Genomic DNA, 24326 nt, shown 5'->3' with positions numbered 1-24326 from the left:
GTGAAAGTTCTTCGGAAGAGCTCCAAGAGAGAAAATAACCCCGATGATGTGTTAGTGATGTCATTGGGGTATTCTCAGCTTGGGCTTGGATACTAATGTATTATAGAAAGTGTTACTAATGGGAGATGTGGGCATTTACCAGGCAGGGAGAGCTTAATGCATTGATCACAATATGGGAAATGAAACCATTTTACAAGTCTGTGTTTTGTGGGTCACCCAAGTTAACAGAAGTGCAATAAATTGCTGGAGTAGCTGCCCCTTTAATGACTGTCAACGTTTACCTATAAAATATCAAAACTAACGAACAAGTTTACTGTTATATGCTATCGGTGGAAACGTGCCTGTACAAATGTTGAACACACACATACAGCCCATTTTTTTATTTTAAAATATACCAATTTGGACCTGGGTTTCACGTGTGCGTGCGTGCCCACGCGCACCCTCTCGCGCTCGCTCCCTCCTATTAGTGTGTCTCACCTCAACACCCAGCCGGCGGACGCATCCATGGAGAGCTCGTGCAGCAGTCCTCTGCCTTTCTACTTCCAAAACCACATTTTAACATGACATAAGAAGCCAAACCCGGCACTTCCAGACAGAAGCTCAACGTTTTTGCTGAACAGCCCTCGCAGCATCCCAGCGGTACCAATTTCTAACTTTTGTTTTTTCTTATCATTCCCCCTGAAAACCCCTCCCCTGTACTTTTTCATCCGTTCCCGGGAGATAAATCTATTCTCTGGGAATTTGAGGAGGTTGCTCGATTTCTTTTTGTTACTTCGGGATCCGCATGGATGTGGCAGCGGTAGAGGGGATGTCTCTGCCGGGTATCCGACTCCGGAATCGGCCGACTCAAGTGATGCCGAGCCAGAAGAAGGTCAAAGCGAGGCGGAAAAAGCGAAAGGAGTTGGTTTTAATCCAGATATGCTTGTTCGGCGGCTTGCTTCTGGTCGTGAAGGGGTTTTCCTTCTTAGCGGAAAATGCAGGTGAGGATTTAGCTGTTTGTTCAGCTCCTGTTCGGATGCAGAAGGAGAGCAGACAGAATCCTCCAGGAGTTAGCTTCTTGTTTGTTTCATTACTGTAGCTACATGTTTTCCTCTCTTATATTGCTGCTGTTAACAGTTTTCATTTAGTCCGTGATGTCCTTACACATAAAGCTATACACAGCTGTACCCTACTAGTTACAGATTAACATCTCTGAAAAAGTCTTGCGTAGGAAGCTACATTGTGAAAACTATATTATTTTAAGGCATCTTCCCATTATCTTATGCTAAATGTCCATCTAATATTCCTAACAAGACTAATAGTGTGGTCCACTTATATCAGTTTCTAATGGAACTGTTTGATTGTACAGTAGGTATCACCGTATAGTTGGTAATATTTCTATGGGGAATGAGAGTTTGGCTCTCTAATATCCTTTCAAAATCTCTATTTTATATGGCCATCAATCAATCCCTTTTATCAACAGTGTTCCCAAATATAACAAATGCTTCATGTTTTACAAGATTTCCATGACTATCAAAAAACTGTTTGTTATCCTATCAAAACCTGACAAAGCCTAATAGTCAAAGACTGTTACATACTGGATATATGCTTTATACATTTCTAATATATATGAGAAAATCCGTCTATTGCCCAAATTTGACTTGATGAAACCTCATACGTTGCGTCAGGGCATCAAAGTGTCTGCGCTGTCATACAGATACACAGTGGGCTATAATGGGAATTCATCTGAGCTTTAACTATGGGAAACTATTCTGGGTAGAAGGATGCAGAGCCTCCTGCGTGTTCAGGTGTTTTAGCAGCAGAGCGGTGAAATCAGGGCAATGAGCCCCAGGGTATAGACCTACACCTCTCCAGGTTACGGCAAATGGTTACACAGTGTGTCTCTCTTAACTTTCAGCTTATGTCAATGCTGTACTGGCATGTGTGTTAAATGATTAGTACTGCCGAAGCATCTAAATGCATTCAAATGAAACCTCGATAATAAATAACCACAGTACTTCCCTAACTGCAAACATATGCAGCACTTGACTTGCTGTTGATATGTTCCTCTCTTTTTCTTTTTATCTGTTTGACTTCGCCCAACACTCCACTTGATTACTGAGTCAGTGTCAGCTAAAGTGAGATGTATTTATCACTTTCCATGGACAGAAGGCCTGCATGAATATTCATACACTCATGATTTGTGCATCATCAGTGTGACTATTTTTTTTTCTTCTTCTTCTTCTTCTTCCTCCCTGCTGCGTGTCTTGGTTACATGGAAGTGCAACAGTGCTGCTCTCTGCATGTGCCCCGAATTAGAGAGGAACACGAGATGACACCGGGGCGTTTAATGCATTTCCCTTGTCCCCATTGTGTTCTGGTTAACTCTTAATCAGCTTGCCAGAATATCAATTAAAGTTGATTATTTATGTTGCGCTTAATGGAGTTCTGCTAAATTGAGCTTGATGTGGAGCTGGAAGCGGAGCACACAAAACGCCTCTTCACAGTGGCACATTAATCATTTCCACACTCCTCTTCTTTCTCCGTGCGCAAGATAGCGAAAGATAGAGGGGAGGGAGGGAACAGTACTGCGCTGGCATGCGAAGCCCTCTTCCACTACTGCTGCTGCTGCTGCTGCTGCTGTAGCTGCTGTGTGTGGTGTAGTGAAGGTGAGGCCAGGTGAGAAGTTCAGCAATGCCCCGAGGACTATTGAATAACTGGGCTTTTTAATTCTATCTGAATCCCCCCCCTCTTAGGCCAGACTTGTGGTTGGCAGGGTGGAGAGGGCAGAGTGCTCCTGCTGGGCTCTCTGAAGTATGAAATGAATTCATTGGTGTTGCTGCTCTCGTGAAGAATGTGCAGATGTAGCCACAGTGGGAGCACCACTTTGTGCGCTGCGCTGTTGCTTAACCCCCCCCCCCCCCCCCAACCCCCCCTCAAGAGGATTTTGTTTTGGAAAATCATGAAATTCCCTTCAATGTATGAATTGGGGGCAGGGAGGGAAGGGGAGATACCAAACTGACACATCTGTGGTGCACTCCTCCAGCTGTTCACAACCCTACCATTACATAAAGAATCAAATTTTAATGTGACAGTGAAGCTAAACCTGGTCAATAATAAAACAAACAGCTTGACACACACTTTGCTACCTGAAAGATTTGAGAGACACAATCTTGTAACTTATACATAGAAACAAATGAAAGGTTCAGTTTATGGCAGTAAATTACCTTTATGTGCTGCAATATCTGCACTCATCTTTGTCTTTCTTTAAGAAGTTTATCCAAAAAGATATGATAATGTGTTCTTACTTGTTCATGGCCCTCTGCTGTATATAAAAAGTCACTTTGCATTAGAACTCTCATCAAAACTCTTGGTAGGTACTTTTTGTGATTTTGACCAAAATGTGTTGTAGAAGTAAAAATTGTGAAGCATCTATAGTTTAATGCTTACTCAGATTCGTAGTCTTCCCCTTCACACTTTCCCATTTCAGACAAAAGTCAGCAGTCATGAGAAAAATGTGGTGATGTCTCACGTCTTTAATCGAAAACGGTGGCAGATCAGCAACTTAAGACAAACTATGTTAAAATTATGATCCAGTCCCACGATGTGACAGCTGCTACGACCCATGTTTACACACTAACCAATCGGATTGTGGCATAAAATGACACGCAAGATTGCGTCAAGCTAGTGTAATGTTACTGCTAAAAACACATTTACCTTCTAATTACTTTGCAAAGTGAATGTTTCATGTTGTCCTCTTTTCTCTAGCCACAACCAGCTTTACAATCTCCTCCTCCTACTGTTTTGAGGATTTTTGGTTCATAGAAGTGCCGGCACTAAATCTTAAATTGTGTTTTGCTCCATTTTTACAACATGATTTGCAGATGGATGACACAATTGATGACATGTCTCTACTTGCATCTGTTTTTTCTTTTCCAAAATTGATATTGCACAGTGTGACATCGATCAGGACCAAGACTTTATTGGCGCCATCTCACACAGTGTGACATGTAGTGAACTTTGTCGTTATTGCAAAGTCTATACAGGCGCCTTTCCCTGATCAGAAAGTTTCTGATACAAATCATAATTTTGTCAGTTTTATAGTATTTTATTTAAGCGTGCTCATATTCCAAAATAATAAAAAAAAGCACTGTTTTGGTATCAGTGCCGAACCTTGGAAATCACATCACAGTTATGCTCCATCTAGATGTTGTAGCTGCACTGAATGTAGACTTATGATTGTGACAAACGTCTTCCAGGTTTTGACATCTCCAGCCACAGCACGGAGGACCAAGAGAGATGGGGAAGCAGGAGGCTACTGCAGGAAATGGACAACAGCAGCCTGGAGGAAATGGAGAGTGAAGGATCTAAAAACTGCAATGCTCCAGGTAAGACAGAGACAGGATGAAAGAAAGAGGACACCCGAGTGTTCTTCCCCTCCCTCTCACCTTCTCTCCAGAACTGAGGGAGAGAGATGGAGAAAAAAAAAAAAAAAAAAAGGGCAGCGAAAGTGGGAAACAAATGATCACCCCACATCTTCTGTCTTTCTACCCTTTCCGGTCCCCCCTTTTTTTTCTTTTCCTAATATGGGGTAACCCAGATTGGGAGGTTTTGATGATTTCCCATGAGCGCAGGTGGTGAAATTCTAGCTGCCTCAGCAATTTTCACACCCGGTCTTGGTCACATTTTTTTTTTAGGATCCTGCAGGTTTCATTTTCACTCCCTCCACCTAGCTTCCCCTCTCTGTCTCGCATCAACTCTCTCTTCATCTCTTCCATCTCCTTCCTCTGTGTTTCCCTCATGTTTTTCCCCCCACGGTGGCCGCATCTCAGAAAAATCCCTGTTTCCATGGCGACCTTTTATCTTATCATCAACGAGCAACTTCTGTTTGAGGCAAGGATATAGTGTGCGAGGATGCTGAAGGCATTTAGTGCATGGTGGACTTTGTGTGCGTTTCATTTGTTTGTTAAGTTTAAAAATCACTCCGACCAGTTTAAAGGATTGAAACAGACCACGTGTAGCAGATCCTAAAACTGAAAAACGCTTCATATAATCTTCTAAAACCATGCTTTGTGGTGTAACCAGCCCTTTCCCCATTAGACAAATCCTCACGCATGCATGGACTCTCACCATCACCCATGTCTGTCGCTATTTTTAGAGGTAGATGGAAGGAAATTTGTTCAATCCTATTATAATTGATGTGTACAAGCTAGGATGGAGAGAGGTGAGTCCACTGCAGATCACACTGACATTTGTTTTTTTTTTTTTTTTTCTTACCTTGAACGGAAGATGATTGGCCTTCTCTCAGAGGGAGGGGCAGTTCTCTCATGAGCTCATTAAGCAAAATGGCCTCATCAATCTCCTTCCTCACCCTTCCAAGGTCGCCACTGTCATCTAAAAAAAGGGAGCTGAGGCCAAAGTTCAACTTATTCTCTCCTCTTGCTTATTATACAGTAGCTGCTCTTTTCCTCTCGTGCTAAATTTAAAGCGCACACCGCCGGTGGCTTCAGCCCATGACTACTCTCAAGAGGACTGCAAGGTTTTTTTGCTAAATAACCTCTATTTTCTGAAAGTCTTGGCCTGCTCCGGTGCTTTGTGCTCTTGTCCCCGCTAGGACACGCATAAAACGTACCCTAGTGGGGAAGTTAGTGAGTCATGCTTCATCTGACCTTTGAGAGGAAAGAATTTGCATGTTTTAAAAAAGGTGGTGGATGTGTGAAGGGAAGGATGTAGGGTAAGAGCAGGTTTGTGTTTTGTATGTTATGTGTGGGACTGACAGCGATTGTTCTGGCAGGTATTATTTATTTAGTATATAAAATGTCAGAGAATAGTGGAAAATGGTTATCACAATTTTTCTCAGCCTAGTTTTGTTCTCTTTTTTTTTTTTTCATTGAAAGGGTTTGGTCAACTTTGCACGCACGCATGCACTCTCAATTGCAGCACTTAGTCTTGTACCAATTTGTAATTCTTCTTGAGTCTCATTTTTGTACCATCATTTCTATCAGTTATAATTTGCTCATCTATATAATTGCAGAGCTCTGGGAACACAGACCATGCCTCAGCGAAGTCCAAAGGGGCAAACAAGAGTCAGACAATCAGAATGTAAACAAGCCAAACAAGCCAGATTATCTCAACCAATTTATTTATAAATTGACTGATTTTTCCTCATCTGACATTTAAGCGGTGAGACTACATTCCAGAATGTCAGCAGTTAACTTGGTGAGTAAAACATTATTATTACTGAGAGGTATGGCGGCTCAAGACCCAAGTTATAATAAAGTTTAAGGATCCCCTCCAGATGTGTTTGAGGACATAAAAATACTCTGATTTGAATAATAAAAAAAGTTCATTTTCCATGTTAAAAATTCTTAAAATTACATCTACTATTCCCTAAAAGAAAAAAAATCCAGACACTATAAATATGCAAATATTTTTCATCTCACAAGTTTAACTGCTGGACACAAGATGTCTCCTACTTCACTGTTAAGTCCATTCTCTTTAAGGTGAGCACAGAGAAACTTTCCACTTTCCGAAGATGAAGTTTAAAACATCCTTCTGTTGTCAAACTCTGCACATTCATCATTCTGCACAGTGAAGCTCAAACAAGCCAATCACATCTTTGAGTGGAGGGTGACTTTAAGCTATTATTAAAATTGATTATTGGTGAATTTTCTGCCTATTGACCTACAGATTAAGTATTTACCATGTCTATGTAATAGATTGCTGAAATGCAGACCAATCGCACATGAGTGTGCACAACAGATTGTGCGTGTGTGTGTCTCTAAAGCTTGCCAGCCACAGAGTGAGCACAAGCAGGGGTGTTTGGAGGACTTGTAACCACCTTCTAGGGGGGTCCAGGGGAAACTTAAAACCTCTAAATGGACCATTTTCACTTATTTTTTCTTAAATGTGAGGATCTACACGCCAACAAAACGTGTCCAAATTCTACATACTTGACTTACAATCTCATTGTTGATTGGGAAATATTACTTGTAAATGAACCAAAGCGAGAAAACACTGTTAGCCACATTGAAGGAAAAGATGAGATGTCAAATAATGAAAATGAAAAACATCTGCTCATGCTATGACCACAGCACAGAGACTTAAGCCTTCAGCCACTTTCAAAGGAAGGGACACACAGGTTGTCTCTCCTTAATGATACAATCCCTAAATGAACTTGAAAAAATAGTAGTCTTCATTCTGTCTGTTAAGTGATCCCAAAATGCTTGTCACATGTTGCTTACTTAAGCTAAATTTAGAAAAGAACAGAAAATACCATTAATCCTGCAGTGCCAAAACATGAGGACTAAGTTACTCTTGTAGTCACTCTTGTTACATCTGTCTCAGGACTTTGAAAGGGGAAGCATCAGACTGTAGTGTCTCGGCTTAAATTAAGCAATGACCTCTCCATGGTCCAGACCAGCCAGTAACTCCTCCTTCTCAATGGATGTTACAGCCAAGTGACCGAGCCATCCCTGACCCATTGTGCTTCTAATGGCGAATCTGCAAAGCTTTGACTGCAGTCACATTTCTAAGGGTGTTGAGGTGTTCTGAAGGGTCCGGATCACAGTAGGGAGGTTTTCCAGGATGGCTTTGACAGACTCAACCTGGCATGCCCAGCGAGTCTTGGACGAGTGGACAAGTTCTCCCTCCCCTATACTAAGGTGTTTCTTCAAAGCTTTCAGTTTGTCATGATTGATTAGTGATGTGTTAAAGAAAGAATAGACACTCTCCAGCAGATCAAACAAGTCACATGCTTCAGGGACAGCTTTGCAAGTGTGACAAAGGACCAGATTTAGCTAATGGGCATAGCAATTGACACAAATTGCTTCAGGATGTTTTTGTCTGAAGCGAGCTCGAACACCCCCTACTGCTCCACTCATAACAGAGGCGTCATCATATGTTTGAGCAACACATGTGAGATGTTGGAATCCATGTTTGACAAGCTGTTCCTCTGTGATGTCAAAATCCAAGGAATCGCTCCTTTACCATGTCTTGTGAAGTCACATACCGACAGATTAAGTAGCTCTGAATGCTGATCCCTTTCTTCATCTACTATGATTGACTACGTTTTTGCTGCTTTGAGCTCTGAAATAATTAATGCTGTTATGATGTCAGAGCAGCTTTGGATCATTTCGTTTTGGGTTGATGGTGAGTGTTGGTAGTATGTGATGGAGGTTTGTATGTTTGTAAAAATGGATCAAATTGCTTATATAGCTGGATGCACTCCATGAAATTGCCTTGGTTGTCACTATCTTTTCCCTCATTGTGACCTTGGAAAGCAATTCCCTGTTTCCCCAAGAAAGGTTGTCACTGCCACTATTTGTTGAAGGTATTCCCTGTGTTCAACAGCTCCACTGATATTTGCTGCTTGCAGCAGCTCTGTTACATCGCCATGGACTTGAGTAGCTTTAAAACTCTTCCAGGATGATATGTATGGTGGAACTCTCATGCTCCCTGAAGGAATCTAGGGCTCTTTTCCAGTTAGTATACCCAGTACTCATGAGGGAATCTTTTTGGTCTCTTAGTTGTTTTAGTTTTGCATAGAGCCTACACACAAAGCAGAATGCTGCATTTTTCTGTACAGAGTATTCCAGCAAGTCAACCGTTTGAAACCAGCTCTGTTGGAATGCTTGTTTTTGTAGGCCAAACTGACTGTGTGGGAAACCTTAATTCTTCACTTGCATTGGCCCTGTTCATGGGTCCCTAAGTCAGGGGCTTCAGCTATGTGTGCATCTGTACCAGAGGCCTCCTGGCTCTTCTCACCATCATCTCTCCTGTCTCTTTCCTCTCTCTCCTCAGTTCCTCCTCTAGTAGCTCTCTCTCACCTCTCATCTATCCCTCCTTTGTCCTTCCTGGCTCGTCTGTATTTGGAGACAAAACATGAGTATTATCATCACCACCCATGTTCATAAGCTCACACTATGACAAATTATTTGAATAAATTACATATGCCAACATGCATCCATATGTATCAATCTTAGATAGGGTCACACTAGCTACTGTTATGAAATGATTTTATGTAGTTGCTCACAGCATCTGGGCCTATTAATCTCATAAAATAGCTTCACACAGAATATCTTATGTTTATATATGATAATTTTATAAATGAGAGATAGATTTCCATTCAGAAAAAATAACCTACACATACTTATCATAAATCTCCCCTAAGCCATAACCTACGTCTTGTACTGCTAGCCACAAGCCCCTGACTGGGGGTTTCTGTCATTTTTTCAAAGAAAGAAGACATTTTCCTCTGCATCGTGATGATGCAGATATCAAATGGAAATCAGTGTTTTGCTGCTAACTATAACCTGACAGTGGTCAGTGGTGGTAAAAAACATTGGCTGTAATGCCATAAGATTCACACAGCTCTCCTTTACCAATATAATTGCTATCATGACTGACTGGCTAGCTAGCCAGCCTGAGGGATAGCCATGCTAACTAGCTGTTGGTAGACAGCTATCTTGCAAAGCAAGGCATCTGCCGCTGCATCAGCCTTTCAGCACCTTGCAACAATGCTGTTGCTGGTCATCAAAATCAAATTGATAAGCAATTAACTCTTCACTTGGGAAATACACTATAGGCATAGTTTGCTTTGCAAGATAGCTGTCTATCAACAGCTAGTTACCATAGTCAGTCAGTCATGATAGCAATAATAATTGCACAGTGGGTGGGGGGTGAGGGGGGGGGGGGGGGGGGGGGGGCAATATAAGGTAAAAATGGCATTGTAAGGTTTATAAGGCCCAGGGCTGTCAACGCCCCTGAGCACAAACCTGGCTGATGAGGAAGTATCCCAACATGAGCTCTGCGTTCTGGGAGGATGCAGCACGGAGGAGGCACTCGCTGATTGTAGCTTGAAATTAGAGGCCTGCTGATCGAGTGCTGGAAAGATGAGGGTGAGAGAGTCAGACAGACAGAGAGGGAGAGAGAAAGGCCCTCATTTGCTAATTTTCCCCTCCCAGCCACACATGAAACAAGCCATCATACCCATCATTACGTCTCTCTCCTTGATTTTAATTGTGAGGACCCTGCTGTTTCTGTTGATTTCAGACACTTGTTTAGTCCCCCCACCTCACCCCTCTCCATCACTGTCATCTTACACTCAAAGGGAAAAGAGGTGAAGCACAGGCAGTGGCTGGTAGTGATGATTAGGAGTGGTTGCATCTTAGTAACTTTGTCACTTTCAGTCATTATTTCCTTTGCCTCTGCCCCTCTGAGGTTTACAATTGGCTGAAAATGTCAAAGAGAGTTTCCTAGCTGAGAGAGAGGTGGCGGGTTAACATACAGTGTGTTTGTGTGTGTGTGTGTGTGGATGTGGAGGTGAACACAAGCAGCTCATTGCCTTCTCATACAAAAAGAGCCCTTTCTGTTCTGTTCTTGACCTTCCTTTTATCATGGAAAACAAATCTGGTGTGCAGGGCAGCATGGGACATGATGATGTCCTGCTCTTAGGATGAAAAAAATAAGAAAAACCCATCATTGTTGAAGATGTCTGAGCAACAGGGAGATAAGTCATACTGTAGTTTTCATCTGCAGTAGAGCTGGTATGAAATGTACACGGCCGTACACACACATACACACATACACTCTTTCTCCCTCCTCTTTCTTGGGGTGGGTGAAAAAATCGATTCACATAAGCATCTCGACTCTTATCTCCTACGATTCTGGATTGATTCACAAACGTCAAAAATCTATTTTCTAAATGTTAGTTAATAATGTGATTAATGTGATTGACGGAACGAAAAAGGTGGCAGCACTTGGACATGCTAGAGTTAACCAACGCTGAGTTGAAGAAAATAACTTGGTGCTTAGTCTGTTTCACCTCAGAAACAGACTAAGTGCTGTAAAGCGATTGCTTTCCCCGGAGCTAACGGTGTAGCAGAGAGGCTGCTGTCCGCTGCTGGAGACATGATGTTATAACAATACAGTGGAGCACTCCTCCTCCTCCCCCTCATTTTGTTATTCTCATACAGGCAGGAGACTGTAAGATGCTTTCAAATTAATTCATTCATAAATTAATGCAGTTAGCTTTTTAAAATAAAAAGGCTGCAGAAAATTTATTTTACCTGCCAGTTATGTTTCATATTGTATTTCAGTGGAATAAGGACACCAGTTGATGGTTTGGCACACAGTTTACTGGAGCAAGAGACTGAGAACAGTGTCCCCTTTTCCATTCGTTCAATCGAGAATTAATCTTGAATTGAGAACCAATTCTGAATCAAATTGAATCGTGAGATTCCCCCAAAAATTCACACCCCTCCCTCTTTCAGTTTGGTATGAATACACACATCCTATCACGTCCCAATGCATTCCTTTCTTTCAGTCATTCTCTCAAACACATTCACAGGTGGTTCATGTAACCCTCCTGAGCAGCTCTGTGTACAGTAACACTGGCTGTGCGATTAGACAGATAGAGGTCTGGGTACCCCATACACGTGACTGCTCTCTCCAGGGGTCTTTCCCCGGAGGCTGTCTTCTTTCGTTATTAAAGATCCTCTCTGCTCCACTCAGCTCAGCTCAGATCCAACGCAACACTCCATTTTAGGAAAGGAGGCTGGTATGACTTAATCAGGGCTTCCCTGTGAGAAATGTGGTGGGCGTGCGCGCATGCGTGTGGCTGCAAGTTGAACCAAGCCTCGTTAAGAATAGTATTGATTAATGCGAGGGTGCTGGCCCAGGTTTGTGCAGCTGGTGGGAGTGTGTGTGTGCAGGTTTCCTCAGCCTGTGTGTGCGTATGTTTGTTCCTGCTTGCCTCACTTCACATGGGCAGCCTCTTGGCTCCCCCGCACGTGGCCGAGGCTATAAGTAAGGATCTACACAGTACAGCTGATGAATTAATCAAATCAGAATAAATGATCACTCCTTTAATACCTCGACAATAGCCCTGCACTAATCAAATGCAAAACTGACCCAGGGAGTGCCTGGAATGATTTCCTCTGAGAAATCAATTCTTCCATATTACAGTTTTAGCTCTGAGTGGGTTGCTGCTGCCTTCGCAACACAATGACAATATTAGCAACTGCAGATAGTGGCAAAGTTCTTTCATAACTGCCTAACGTGCAGATTGGCAAAGTCATCTTGTTGTGTTATTGCACAGGCAGGAGCTCCGTGCTCAGGGGAATAAGACCAATCCATCACAGCAATTAGCTCAGCAAGTGCAAAATTCCTCTCTACATCAAACCCCACTGATTCTGTGCCTATCCCCCCCCCCCCCCACTCTCTTACTCTTCTCTGGTTAGAACATTTATCCAACATTATTTTTGTTTGTCTATTGCTGCGTTTTTCCCTCTATTTTCTCCCTCGCTCTTGTTTCTTCTCTGCCTCTCTCTCTGTCTCTTCCTACACGCGGAGGAAATGCTTCCCACTGCCCCTGCTGAATTGTAGAGCTCAGATTGTTTGCCAGCAGCAAAAGTGTCTCAACACACCTTTAAAGATTCATCCTGCCGGTGTGACGATGAGCGATGTAGAGGCTGTTTCCTGAATGTCACCAACATCCTCTGTTGATGTCGCTTTCCCCCCGAGAGTTTGAGAGGACAGCATGCTGAGTAAGCAGTTAAACTTCTTACAGTGTGGCGGGGTCCTCGGCGTGTCTCAGTTGTTACCGTTTTTGACATTTTCTCCTTTTAAAGATTTCTTTGGGCTTTTCATATCTTTATAAGACAGTAGAGAGATGACAGGAAATCAGAGTGTGATTATATGGTCTGGATTGTTTTTTGCAATTTTACATGTTTCTCTCTATTCGATGGCTCACTGCAAAGATGAGAACTTTCCCCTTCGTGTCTGAAATGGGTGTAAAATGTGAAAAATAATGAGGGATCACAGCTCTTACCTTGATTCTACTTGTATTTCAAGGTAAGAGCTTGTTGTCATGTCCTCTTCAGGTTTAATCTAACGGTGCAGCCTCAGTTGTAAAAGTGAAAGGCAGTGATCATGAGTTTGATTGCGTGAGGTAAAGATGACAGAAAAACTGTGATGTATTCTGGGAAGGCTATTACTTCCTCTGCCTTTGCATGACTAAGCCAGCCAACACGTGTGCTGCACAGAAATACATATAAGGTTAAAGTGCAGGGAGTGTGATAAGCTGTCTGATGTGCTTCATTGATACAAATATTTCATTCTGTCAGCCTCATCTGAGGATTAGCTCTTCAACTGGGAGGCTTTTGATGATGATTGACAGATCCACAGCTCCTGAATGGTAGACGAGGCACTTTGAGATCCACCAAGGGATAGGCGTGTAAGCAGCTTAGCAGTATTATTGTCATAATCAGAGTGATAGAAGTAGATGTATAATTTGAATACATGTAAACATAATTGATGTATGTAGCTCTGATTACCAAAATCTGTCAATGAAAGCTGTTGCTATAAAGTTACGGTATGTCTTTTGGTTGGATTTCACTTGTTGCCATGGAAACATCAGCTAATGAAGATAATATCAACTTTGGCTAAAACAACAAATACAATCTTCCTTCTGTTTGCCTTAAAGGGGGATGTATCATGCACATGATTATATAACTTTTTCTGGGGCTCTACTGGAATATCTTGGCACGATTCACAGTTAAAAAAAACCTCCTAATTTACCCTATACTGGCCCTTTATGAAGCCTGTCAGTTCAGCCTCTGTCTGAAACAGGCCGTTTTAACTCCTGTCTCTTTAAGGCCCCCCTCTCCATGAGCCCACTCTGTTCTGATTGGTTAGCTTCTGGAAGCTGCATCAGGGCTGACTTCTGAAGGCTACGTAAACAAACTATAATAATAGGATAACTTAAGTTTCAGACGCCCAATGACTAAAATCCTTCATCTGGTTAAAAGATATAGTTAAAAACGACCAAGATCGAAAAAGTTTATTGTAAAAGTGTGACTTAAACTGAATAAAAGTTTAAAGAGTTAAGAATAAGAGTTTCAAGTGAGCAATCACAATGCTGACATCTTGTACATGTATACTCTTTGATAGACACCATTGTGGCGGACAACCACAATGCCAACACATACGCAAAAGATGATCATCATCTTGAGCAGTTATACTCTTTGATAGAGGGGTATGACGCCATTGACAGGCGACCAAATGAAATGGGCTGTTACCTGATTAAAATTACGGATTTCTCGGGGTTTGAAAATTGTTGGGAACACTTAGGATAATGTAAGTACACAACTCAGCAAAATATATAATATAGGTTTAGTCATTTTTGGCATTTTAATGTGGAATAGTTACATATTATAGCTTTAAATTGCTATAAACATCTGTAAACATCCTAATGGTCATGTAATGACAATGTGAAAATGTATTGGCAAATGTGGTTAAAGGATGTAGGGACGTTTCTCAATCAGATAATAGTCAATACTAAGAAGGAGCACTTCTGAGTGTTTACAACATTGAGTCTTCTTCATTATGTCTGTATCAGCATGGCAGATCAGAATTTTGGGAATTCCTCCCATTGTTTTCTTTGCTCTGAGTGGTTATGTTCAAGTTGTCTGGCAGGTTTTTTGTTGTCTTCAATTCTCAGATGGGATGAGGCCACTGAAGGACTTCTCTCCTTTTTTGGGTTGTGCTGTTAGACCATACATTTAAACACTATGCAAGTGTAGCAGGTTCAGAATGTATGTGGTTCCATGATTTGATTTATTCTCTAACCTGAAAACCATAGGGATGGTGTTGAGTGATATCCTCTATACATGAAGTGTCACATTACAGCTGAAGAGCTCAAGTTTGATTTCATCAGTCATGACATCTTATAAAGTTCAGGCTACTGTCATGTGCCTTTTTCTCAGTACTCTCACAACCCAGATGTGTGAGATACTGCACTGACTCCTAACCGCAGGATCTCCAAGAATTTGTGTCAGACTGATCCTTGGGATTTTGGCTCTGTCCCCGAGCAATGCTATTCCTGCTTTATTGTTCAGTTTGGTCAGACATCTAGATTGTGAAAGAGTCTGACAAGTTTCTAAAGAAGAGGCCACAGTGCTTTACAATGCCACAGTGAACTACAATTTGATCTCTAAATTGTTTTACTTATGGGCTTACTTAGGGACTTAGGGGTTGGTTGTACGTCGACCAAATCAATGTCAATATGTAAATGAAATTTACATGGTCAGGGGCACCAACTAAAACAACATCCTTTCTGTTCAAGGACAGAGGTTGTTGTATTGCATTGTTGCAGCTGTACAGATTGTAAAGCCCCCTGAGGCAAATTTGTGATTTGTGATATTGAGCTATACAAATAAAATTGACTTGACTTGACATGGAGTTTTAGCTTTGACATTCATTGTAATTTGCGGATAGATATATAGTTGTACACACACTTACTGTATAATCATGCAAGTTGTAGTGACATCTCAAGGTGATACCAAGAAGTTTTAATTATAGTAGTTTATAGTATAATTAACAGAACCTGAAATACACATTTGATGAATATGAACATATATTAAAAGAAAATTCATGCACAGCTAAATGTTAATACAGGCGAAGGTGGAGGGAGTTACACTTCTAAAGCAGGCGGCAGCGTTGTTACATACAGACCAATTGCATACCAGATGTCATTCAAAGCAAACAGATCTTAGAAACCTGTCAAATTCCACACTGCAAATGTTTTATGTGGAAGGAAATACATTCAATGCATTTTTTACATGCACTAAAAGAAACAGTGCATGTAAAAAGGGTACCACAGGGAACCTTAATAAGATAAAGTAGAACTCCGTTGGGAAATGAGGTTGTCATTGTAGGACTCTGTAGAAATATACTATGCTACAATTTCTCTGAAAAGTGTAGAGATTGTGGGAAAATTGTATGACAAGGACTCTAAACAAATAAAAAAGCAATTAGAATACATAAAAAGACTAATACATAACATAGCAACTGTGGAAAGTAGCATCGTCGCTGCTACAAGCTTTGAAGGAAAACTGCAGACAGTGTAAGTATGTAAGTTAATAGTCTTATCAGTGCTGGCCATTAAGGCAGTATGTTCAGATTTTTGATGCAGTACTGTGTCACTACACTGCAGATGTGAAAAGATTTTCTCTTCACTAAGCTGGCCTCATGCTGAGATAATGGGAATGTGGGCACAATCTATTGCTTCAGTCACTCATATGAAAAAATGCAAGACTAAATTTCATTCATTATTGATATTCAAATAATGTTCTGTAAGGTCCCTGCTATTTCTTGGAAACAAAATTTATAGCCAGAGAGGGCAAGTGCCCTGGAAATGCTACAAACATGTATCTCTTCTATAATAAATCATGATGGGAAGCAATATGGTTGCCCTGAAACCAGTCCTTCATGCTATCAGTTCGTGTAGTGCTATAATTTCTTGTTGCACTTTTTAAAAACACTTCTCTCGTTTATCAGATCTGAATGCAGCAGTGATGCCATTTTTCCACACAGATGAATCATGAGGAGGTGAGCTTTATACGTGGATTCAAATTGCTTGAACCTAACCTGCTTCCGGAGTAAGCTGTGCAGCCTGTGTTACCATGGTGACATACACTGTTTGAATGTGAGTCACCATCGTTATACTGAAAGGCCGAGGTTATGCCCAAACTTAGCACCACACTGGCCACGCTGACTGACCGTGCTGATGTGCTGCTGGTGGACATGACATGCAGTATGACAGTGGATGTTTGCAAATCTTTTTTTAACATATTGTTGATCAGAAGGTAAAGACTTTCAGGTATGACCACAAGATATTGAGTAAACATCAGTATTGTTATTACCTCATCCATTTTTATCAAATGGAGAGATCTTCAACATATTAAGTGAGTCAGTTTCCTGTTTTGTTGAGATGATTATTATAAATAGGCATTGGTGTACTTTAGAAAGAGCCTGTTTCTTTCCTTTTAAAAAAACCCAGTAGACTTTGAGTTGGCAACATCTCTGTGTCTCAACCATCTTGTGTGTAAACCTCACTCATGGATATCTGTCTTTTATCACCTTTATTTACTCAGAGAATTGTAAGCTTGCACTTTCTTTTTCATCAACATCCAGTGTCATGTATACAGTACTCATAATCATACCTGGCAGCCCCAGTACGAACAGTCTACAGCAGCGAAGTAATCATCTCTAAAATGCAAGCTAATGATAACGTAACTGCACTTCTGGGTCATTTTGTTGTTTGGTGATATAATTCTGTATCTTATGCAGGTGACATGACATCACATGGATATACCTGTAATGCCAGTGCAGCTACATTGAGACTTATCAATAATTCTTAAATGATAGTTGGCACTGAAATAATAGCTGGTGGTGCAGTCTGTTCAAACAAGTAAAGCCTGATTCCAAATAAAGCATTTGAAGCATCAGCACAACATAACTACCACTGCGTTGCTCTGGCTTTCTGTTTTTCTTTCTTTTATTTTCTTTCTTTCTTTTTTTTTTTGTTTTGTTCACAGAAAATACTGTTCCCTGTCACTTTTAATTTTATTCTAATAGAATGGTTGGAAGTAAAGAAATAAAGATTTGTCTTAAATATAGGGCTTGTCTCTCTTCAGCTCATGTAAATAATGGAACAGTAATCGTAGAATCATTTTCACCTATAAAACACATTTCATTTAAAGTCCATCACAGAACAGTTAGAGATACAAACTCCTATCCTGACAGCAGAGCAAAAAATGTTGCATAATCGGCATAACTGTACTTAAAAAAAGATCCAACAACAAAAGTTCTGTTCTGGTACAGTCGGGTTGACTGTAGTTATTGTTTCTTCTGCCTGTGTACAACTACAATGCTATGTCCATACTCTATGTTTGTGGACATTGAAATATAATGATCTTTTGTTTAAAGATTTTTCCAGTTCACTTACTTTGAATGAGTATGAAGTGGGGAATACAATGAAGTACTTGGTTTGGTGGTTCAATCCCCAGCTCCTCCAGTCCACATGTTGAAGTGTCCTTAAACCCCAAATTGCTCCTAAGGCTGTGCTAGGGTGTGTGAGTGTGTGTGTGAATGATAAGAAACTCTTCCTGATGAGCAAGTTGGCACCTTGCATGGCAGTCTCTGACATCAGTGTATGAATATGTGTGTGAATGGGTGAATGTGGCATGTAGTGTAAAGTGCTTTGAGTGGTCGGAAGACTAGAAAGGCGCTATATAAATGCAGTCCATTTACTATAATAAGCTTTGGCTTCAGCCTACACCTTTTTTTTGTTTCTGTTTTTATTAAATGTGCTTTTTGGCATGTATTCCGGTTTGGTAACATTTACATTTTTCTTCATGTGCTGCAGACTGAAATAAAGCTTGATAATGATGATAATAAAATACAATTGAAAACATCCATCACAGTTTACAGTCCAACTTCCTGCTTCAGTATGAAACTACCGTTTTAACCATACTCTTGTGCAATGAGGGATTTTTACTCACTTGCTATGCGCACACATTATCCATTTTACCTCCAAATAAAGTGGTTTAGATAATCAAGTTAAAATATTGGTTGGAGAAGAAGGTTTGGTACCGGAAGGTTGCTGGCTCAATCCCTGGATTGGGTGAGGAAAGTGAAATGAGCAGCGTTTGTCCCTCTTTCATTATGACCACTAAGGTGTGATAAGGATGTTCCCTGAATAAAAAAGTGTTTCTTTCCCAGTTCAACCTCATTTCTAAGCTGTCTTTTCTGTCTAAAGTTTTGGAGAGAGTTTGCATTCTTAGATAACCATGGCATTCATGAAAAGTTTCAGTCTGGTTTTAAACCACACCACAGTACAGAAAAAGCTCTTTCAAGAGTTTTTAATGGTCTTGATTAAGGGAATTCTGCTATTCTGGTGCTTTTAGACCTGACTGCTGCCTTTGACACTGTGGATCATAGAATCCTTGTATCACGTCTCGAACAGTGCGTAGGCATCAAAGGTACTGCCCTTAAATGGTTTCAGTCATACCTGATCGATAGGAGTTTTTCCCCGGTTCACCTAGGCGGATATTCTTTGGCTGTGGCCCCACTTACTTGTGGGGTCTCTCAAGGCTCCATTTTGGGCACCATCCTCTTTCCATTCTATATGCTGCCCTTTTGGGAAACATAATATTCCTTTTCATTATTTCGCTAATGACATACAAATCTATCTGCCTATGAAAACAAAAAGTAAAGATTCAATGAAGTCTTTGCTGAACTGCTTAAACGATATCAAAATAGATCATCAAAATTGGATAGACATAAACTTCCTCAATCATAATTAAAATAAGACTGAGACCATTATGTTTGGATGGCCTGACGCATTAGATGTCCCTGCTGGTACTCTTGACCCTCTAGCTTCTTACAATAGACCTTTTGTTAAGAACCTTGGTGTGATTTATGACAGCTCCTTCAAATTTAATAAACAGATCAGTTCAGTTGTCAAAACTAACTGGTTTTAGCTAAGACTTTTATCCAAGGTAAAGGCCAATTTCTCTCACAAAGATTTTGAATGAGTTATTCATGCTTTTATTACCTTGATTTTAAGGTTTTATTGCTTGCTTTTAAGGTTTTAAATTGGCTGGCACCACCTTATCTAGCAGAACTCCTGCATCATCATACTCCAGTTAGAGCACTGAGGTTGACCAACTAGATGCTCTTGGATGTTCCAAGATCCAGGCACAAGAGACTGAGACTTTGCGGTGGCTGCCCCAAATCTCTGGAACAGCTTACCTATTCATGTAAGAACTGCTCAGACCCTAGAAACATTTAAGTCGCTGCTGAAGACCTATCTCTTCTTGTTGGCATTCAATTTTATTTGAGCTTGAGACCTGGAATTCATCCTCTATTGTGCCACAATTATTTTATTATTAATATTATGTCTATTGTTTTCTTTTATTCCTATTTGTTATTTACTTTTATGTCTATTTTTTTGGGTATTTTAAGCCCGTTAGCACTTTGGTCAACTGTGGTTGTTTTAAATGTGCCACACAAATAAAGTTTTACTTGACTTGACTTGACTGGTAGCAATGTTGTCACACTAGTGATTACAGTGTTACTATAACTGACAGAAATTATTGCCAAAGCTACCAAAATAAGACCCTGGTTGTAACAAACCAAAATTGTCCAAAGCTAGAATTAATGGCTTTAAACAGCTTTGTTAAGAGCACCTCAGCAACAGATTTTGACAGAGGGAAGAATATCTCCCCTTCATTATCCCTGTTTTTCTCAGTCCAATGTTCACTCACAGTCCATCTTCTGTGACCTCTAACCACAGCTGTGCATTCATAAATAATGATTCTATTCTTGTGCGGGTGTTCATACACAGTTCATGTAAGATTATGTGATTTCTGTCATAGCAGTAAAATAGTATTAGCAGTACACCCCATCAACATTTCTCTCAGTCCCCACCAAGAAATCTAACTACAAAGAGGAAAAAAAGTAGGATTAATGTAGTAGAATGAATATAGAGTCATGACACATCAAACCAAGCAGAAAGCATGTCTTTTCAGCTGAAGCGACCTCAACTCATGATATATGTGTATGTGTGCATGTGAGCACGTCTTTGTATGTGTATGTATAAATGCTTGTTGGGGCATGGTGTGTGCGTGCTCCGAACTATGCAAGGAGGGAAAAAAAAGCGGGAGTCCTTAAATGTCACATTACTCAGCACGGTAACTACGCTCACGACATGCGATGTGTCAGCCCTCATCATCATCGTCCACTGAGCATGTGCAGAACAGGCCCCCAGCCCTCCACGTGCGCTCAGAATATGCACGAGATGTACACGGGGATGAGCTTACAGATTCCCTGGGGTGGGAGATGCAACTTTAATCAACTTTTTTTCATTGTTTTGTTATGCTGAGCTCCATCATCCCTCTGGTTGTTTTTGCTATTGTCCTCACCGTTTGCTCTTTGTTGTCCCAGCGCCATTAAAGCATAGACAGCTTCACTTCCAAGGGGCAGCCATGACTCTTTGTGACATCAGCATGAAGTGAAACCCCTTCCTTCTCTGTGTGTGAGTGTGTCTGTCAGTGTTACACTTAACATGAAAACCATTATCACACTCTTTGCTCTACTTTCCAACCTCTGTTAAGTCAAACTCCCAGAATGCTTTGCATCCAGCCATATGGTGCAGGGGCTGAAGTTCAGCAGCTATTTTTAGGTACTATAATATTTGTCATTTTCAACCAGCCAGCAGTTCCCAAGACTCCCCTCCTCCTCCTTTTTCTATCTTGACAATAAAAGATGCAAAGATTAAAGGAGCAGTACAATACAGGAATGATAAACGATTTATCGCAAACACCCTCCAGGACATTGCTTTCATGCAGACAAATTCAAGGTCTCTCTGTTTTATAGTTCTGAGCTGTATGGATTTTGGAGACACAAAATGTGCTCGGTGTTCAGAGGCGAGTTTGTTTGGCCTACAGCTGAGCGGCTGTTCATTTAGCAGCTTTAGGAAAGCCAATATTATTCTGTTTTCTAAATCAGGAGGAAAGTCTGATATTTTTTTTTCTTTTTTCAGGGCAATTGCGCTGCGCTCCAGTGAACTTATTCCCTTTGACTGGATACAAAATAAGTGTACATGCCAGCTGTGGCATTTTTTTCTTCCCATTATCTACAGATTTGTGTTTAGATGCTGATTAAATGTGTCCAGCCACATTCTGATGCTTCAAAGCACAGTAGACATGAATAGAAAAACAGATGTGAAAAAAAAAAATGAAGTTGTTCAGATGGTATTTGGAGTTTACTCTGATCACTCCCTTGAAGACCCTTCCTTCCTTCCTTTTCCTATTAAAACTAAATATCTAAAGCCAACACAGTTTGTCTTTCAAAGCAATCTGCAAACATCACTCTTTTTCACAATCCATCATCACCACCAAACCAAACTGCTGTTAGAGAAGTGACTATGGCATCATTCAAGAGATATTTTCTGTGTTGTGTTTCACAGAGGGAAAGCACACAGTGACTACACACATACACAGAAGAAAAAACACATTTCCCACTGTGCATAATTAGCCAGAAGTGTGAGATGCAGAATCATTGCATTCATTATGGGCTGGATACCTTCCAACTGATGGTAGGTTGACGAGAGAGAGAGAGCAGAGGGAGATGTATTGCAAATCCATAGTGCTTCACACTCTTATGTGGAGCGAGTTGGCAGGGAATTCATTAATGGTATATTTAACTGTCATTCATCACCACCGCGGCACCCACAGATCTGCTAATGGAGCTCCGCTGTGGCATTTTACTGCATAAAACTGTCCCCTTGTTTCTATCAACTTATTGTAGAAGCCAGAGCATTTATATGACAGTTTGATAACAGTGAATAATTCAATATATGACAACCTGGCAAAGGGACTTAAAGGTAATTCCAAGGCATATTTATGTAGTTTTTCATTAACATTATACTCACCAAGTTAATTGTTAATATCTGGGAATGTGGTGACATCCCTAAAAAGAAGTCCAGTGCATCAAGAAACAACAAATAGTCAGAAGATCATTCAGGTTTTAAACAAACCCCCCCCCCCCCCCAGGTTACTGAGCTTCACTGAGAAGAATGATGTGTATGCAGAGTTTGACACTAGCAGGCTGTCTCTGTGCTCACCTTAAATCTCAGTTGAAGACCTGTACCTACTGTACAAGCATGATTTGTGACATTAGTTACGCTTAACCAATCCTGGTCCAGTATACAACCTACACAAGTTTGATGTGGAACCTTGAAAACTCCAGTGTACATACATTAAGAATGGACTTTTCAGTGAAGTAGGAGACATCCTGTGTCCAGCAGTTAAACTTTTGAAATAATATATAATATATACAAATATATAATATTTGTATATTCATACATTCAGATTTTTTAATGAGGGAGAAGGATTAGATTTAAATGAGATAATTGAGCTTTTGGAAAAAGCATATTAGACTCAAATTATTATTCAAATTAGACTCTTTTATATACATCTTGTTTGGAGGGGATCTTTAATGTACTGTAGGTGCAATACCAAATTGTTGGAGTGTCTATAAATAACAGAAATGACGGACAGCACTGTGAAAAATGTGTTCAAATTGTTATTATCCAGTATATTTAAGGTGAGGCCTTTTACTTAGGAAAGTCAAAACTTTTTCAGACAGTGTGATTAAAGCTATAACAGTTTGATCCATGAATCAATAAGTCTAATTTATAGTTGATTGATAGAGCTAGACTGTCTTTGTAAAGGGACTCACCTATTAGACCCACCGAAACAACAATAGAGTTTCATCAAATGGTTTCAAATACAACATATAGATCATAGTGTGTTTGTACAGTGCCGTCTATCTGTTTCTCTCTCACACAGACACACACACAGAGTGAAATCCTCTCGAGCCTTTACTCCAGGGGTCGGATCTGGTCTGGACCAAACTGTAATATAATATGCTAAGTCATCAGAACAGCAAAACAGCAACAGCATCTGTACACTCTCTCTCTCTCTCTCTCTCTCTCACACACACACACACACGCATACAGTGCAATCCAAATAGAAGCCTGCCATCCAAATATCCAAATGCAGTTAGACAACCCCCTCCCCTCGTCATCTTACCCCCCAATGCCAAATCCAGCCAGCGGTGCCTGTTTGTTTCCTTGACAACGGCCTGAAAGTATTATATCATCAGTGAGAGGGGAGCAGGGCACAGTTTTGCACACATGCACACACACTCGCATTCCCTTGCTGTCTCTCTCTCTCTCTCTCTCTCTTGCTCAGTCACACACACTCACACATCCCCAAGTGCCCTCTCCCCAACCCCCCTTTGGAGCATACGGAGCCTTGCCTCGTGTTACGTAAGACTCCCGGCCTCACTCAGGAGAGGTGACATCATCATGGGTAAGACATTTTTGGGGACCATTGTTGATTATCCTGCCTTGAACTGGCCGGTCTTGTGTCTCTGCCACTTGGTGCAGTTAATGGAGTATTATGTTCACAATGAGGTGTCTGCCACTGTAAAATTACCTTTGTGATTAACGGTAAGGAAACATTAACACTTGCAGCTCGCATCAGCTTCTCATTCTCTAAGGTACTGTGAATAATTCACTGTGAATATATTAGCTTAGCAACACATTCTGCCCCGTAATGACACCATTAACATCCATGTTGGTTATCTGTGTGACCTGTAAGAGGGGGATAACACAGTTGAATTCCTGTTGGTTTCTTTGCTGTTCACGTGTTTTGACAGCTTCATGTTAATGAGTGACCTGTACTGTGGTTATGTTTTTTAATACAAGGCATTTGCTCTCATTAGCTGGGTTATGAAGTGAACATCCATATATTACTTGTAATTACTATGACGAATAGCTTAAATATGCAACAGCCAGTGGTTTTAGCCTTCTTGCTCTGTGTGGCAAGAGATCAGCGAGGCGGAAGCACAAGGCTGAAAGTGTTAGAGAGAGAGCATAGCTGGGGCAGGGGGGCTTCCTGGCTCTATATTTTATATTTAAACAGCAGAGA

General features: G+C 40.8%; 1 protein-coding gene across 2 annotated transcripts in view; it reads left to right on the top strand.

The window, feature by feature from the left end:
* Nucleotides 1-458: 458 nt before the first annotated feature.
* The window catches only part of LOC122979243 (sodium/potassium/calcium exchanger 3-like), a 69725-nt gene continuing 45857 nt past the window's right edge, over nucleotides 459-24326 (top strand). For both annotated transcript variants that reach the window (XR_006402825.1, XM_044346550.1), the window contains exons 1-2: nucleotides 459-980; nucleotides 4239-4367. Coding sequence is in view for 1 of the 2 variants with exons in the window: in XM_044346550.1 (XP_044202485.1) it covers nucleotides 785-980; nucleotides 4239-4367 (325 nt within the window). In the remaining variant the exon portion in view is untranslated. The remainder of the gene's footprint in view (nucleotides 981-4238; nucleotides 4368-24326) is intronic.

Source organism: Thunnus albacares, chromosome 3 (assembly GCF_914725855.1).
Source record: "Thunnus albacares chromosome 3, fThuAlb1.1, whole genome shotgun sequence".
Lineage (NCBI taxonomy): Eukaryota > Metazoa > Chordata > Actinopteri > Scombriformes > Scombridae > Thunnus > Thunnus albacares.
The sequence above is the reverse complement of the archived record's forward strand: the minus strand, read 5'-3'. Positions and strand labels throughout refer to the sequence as shown.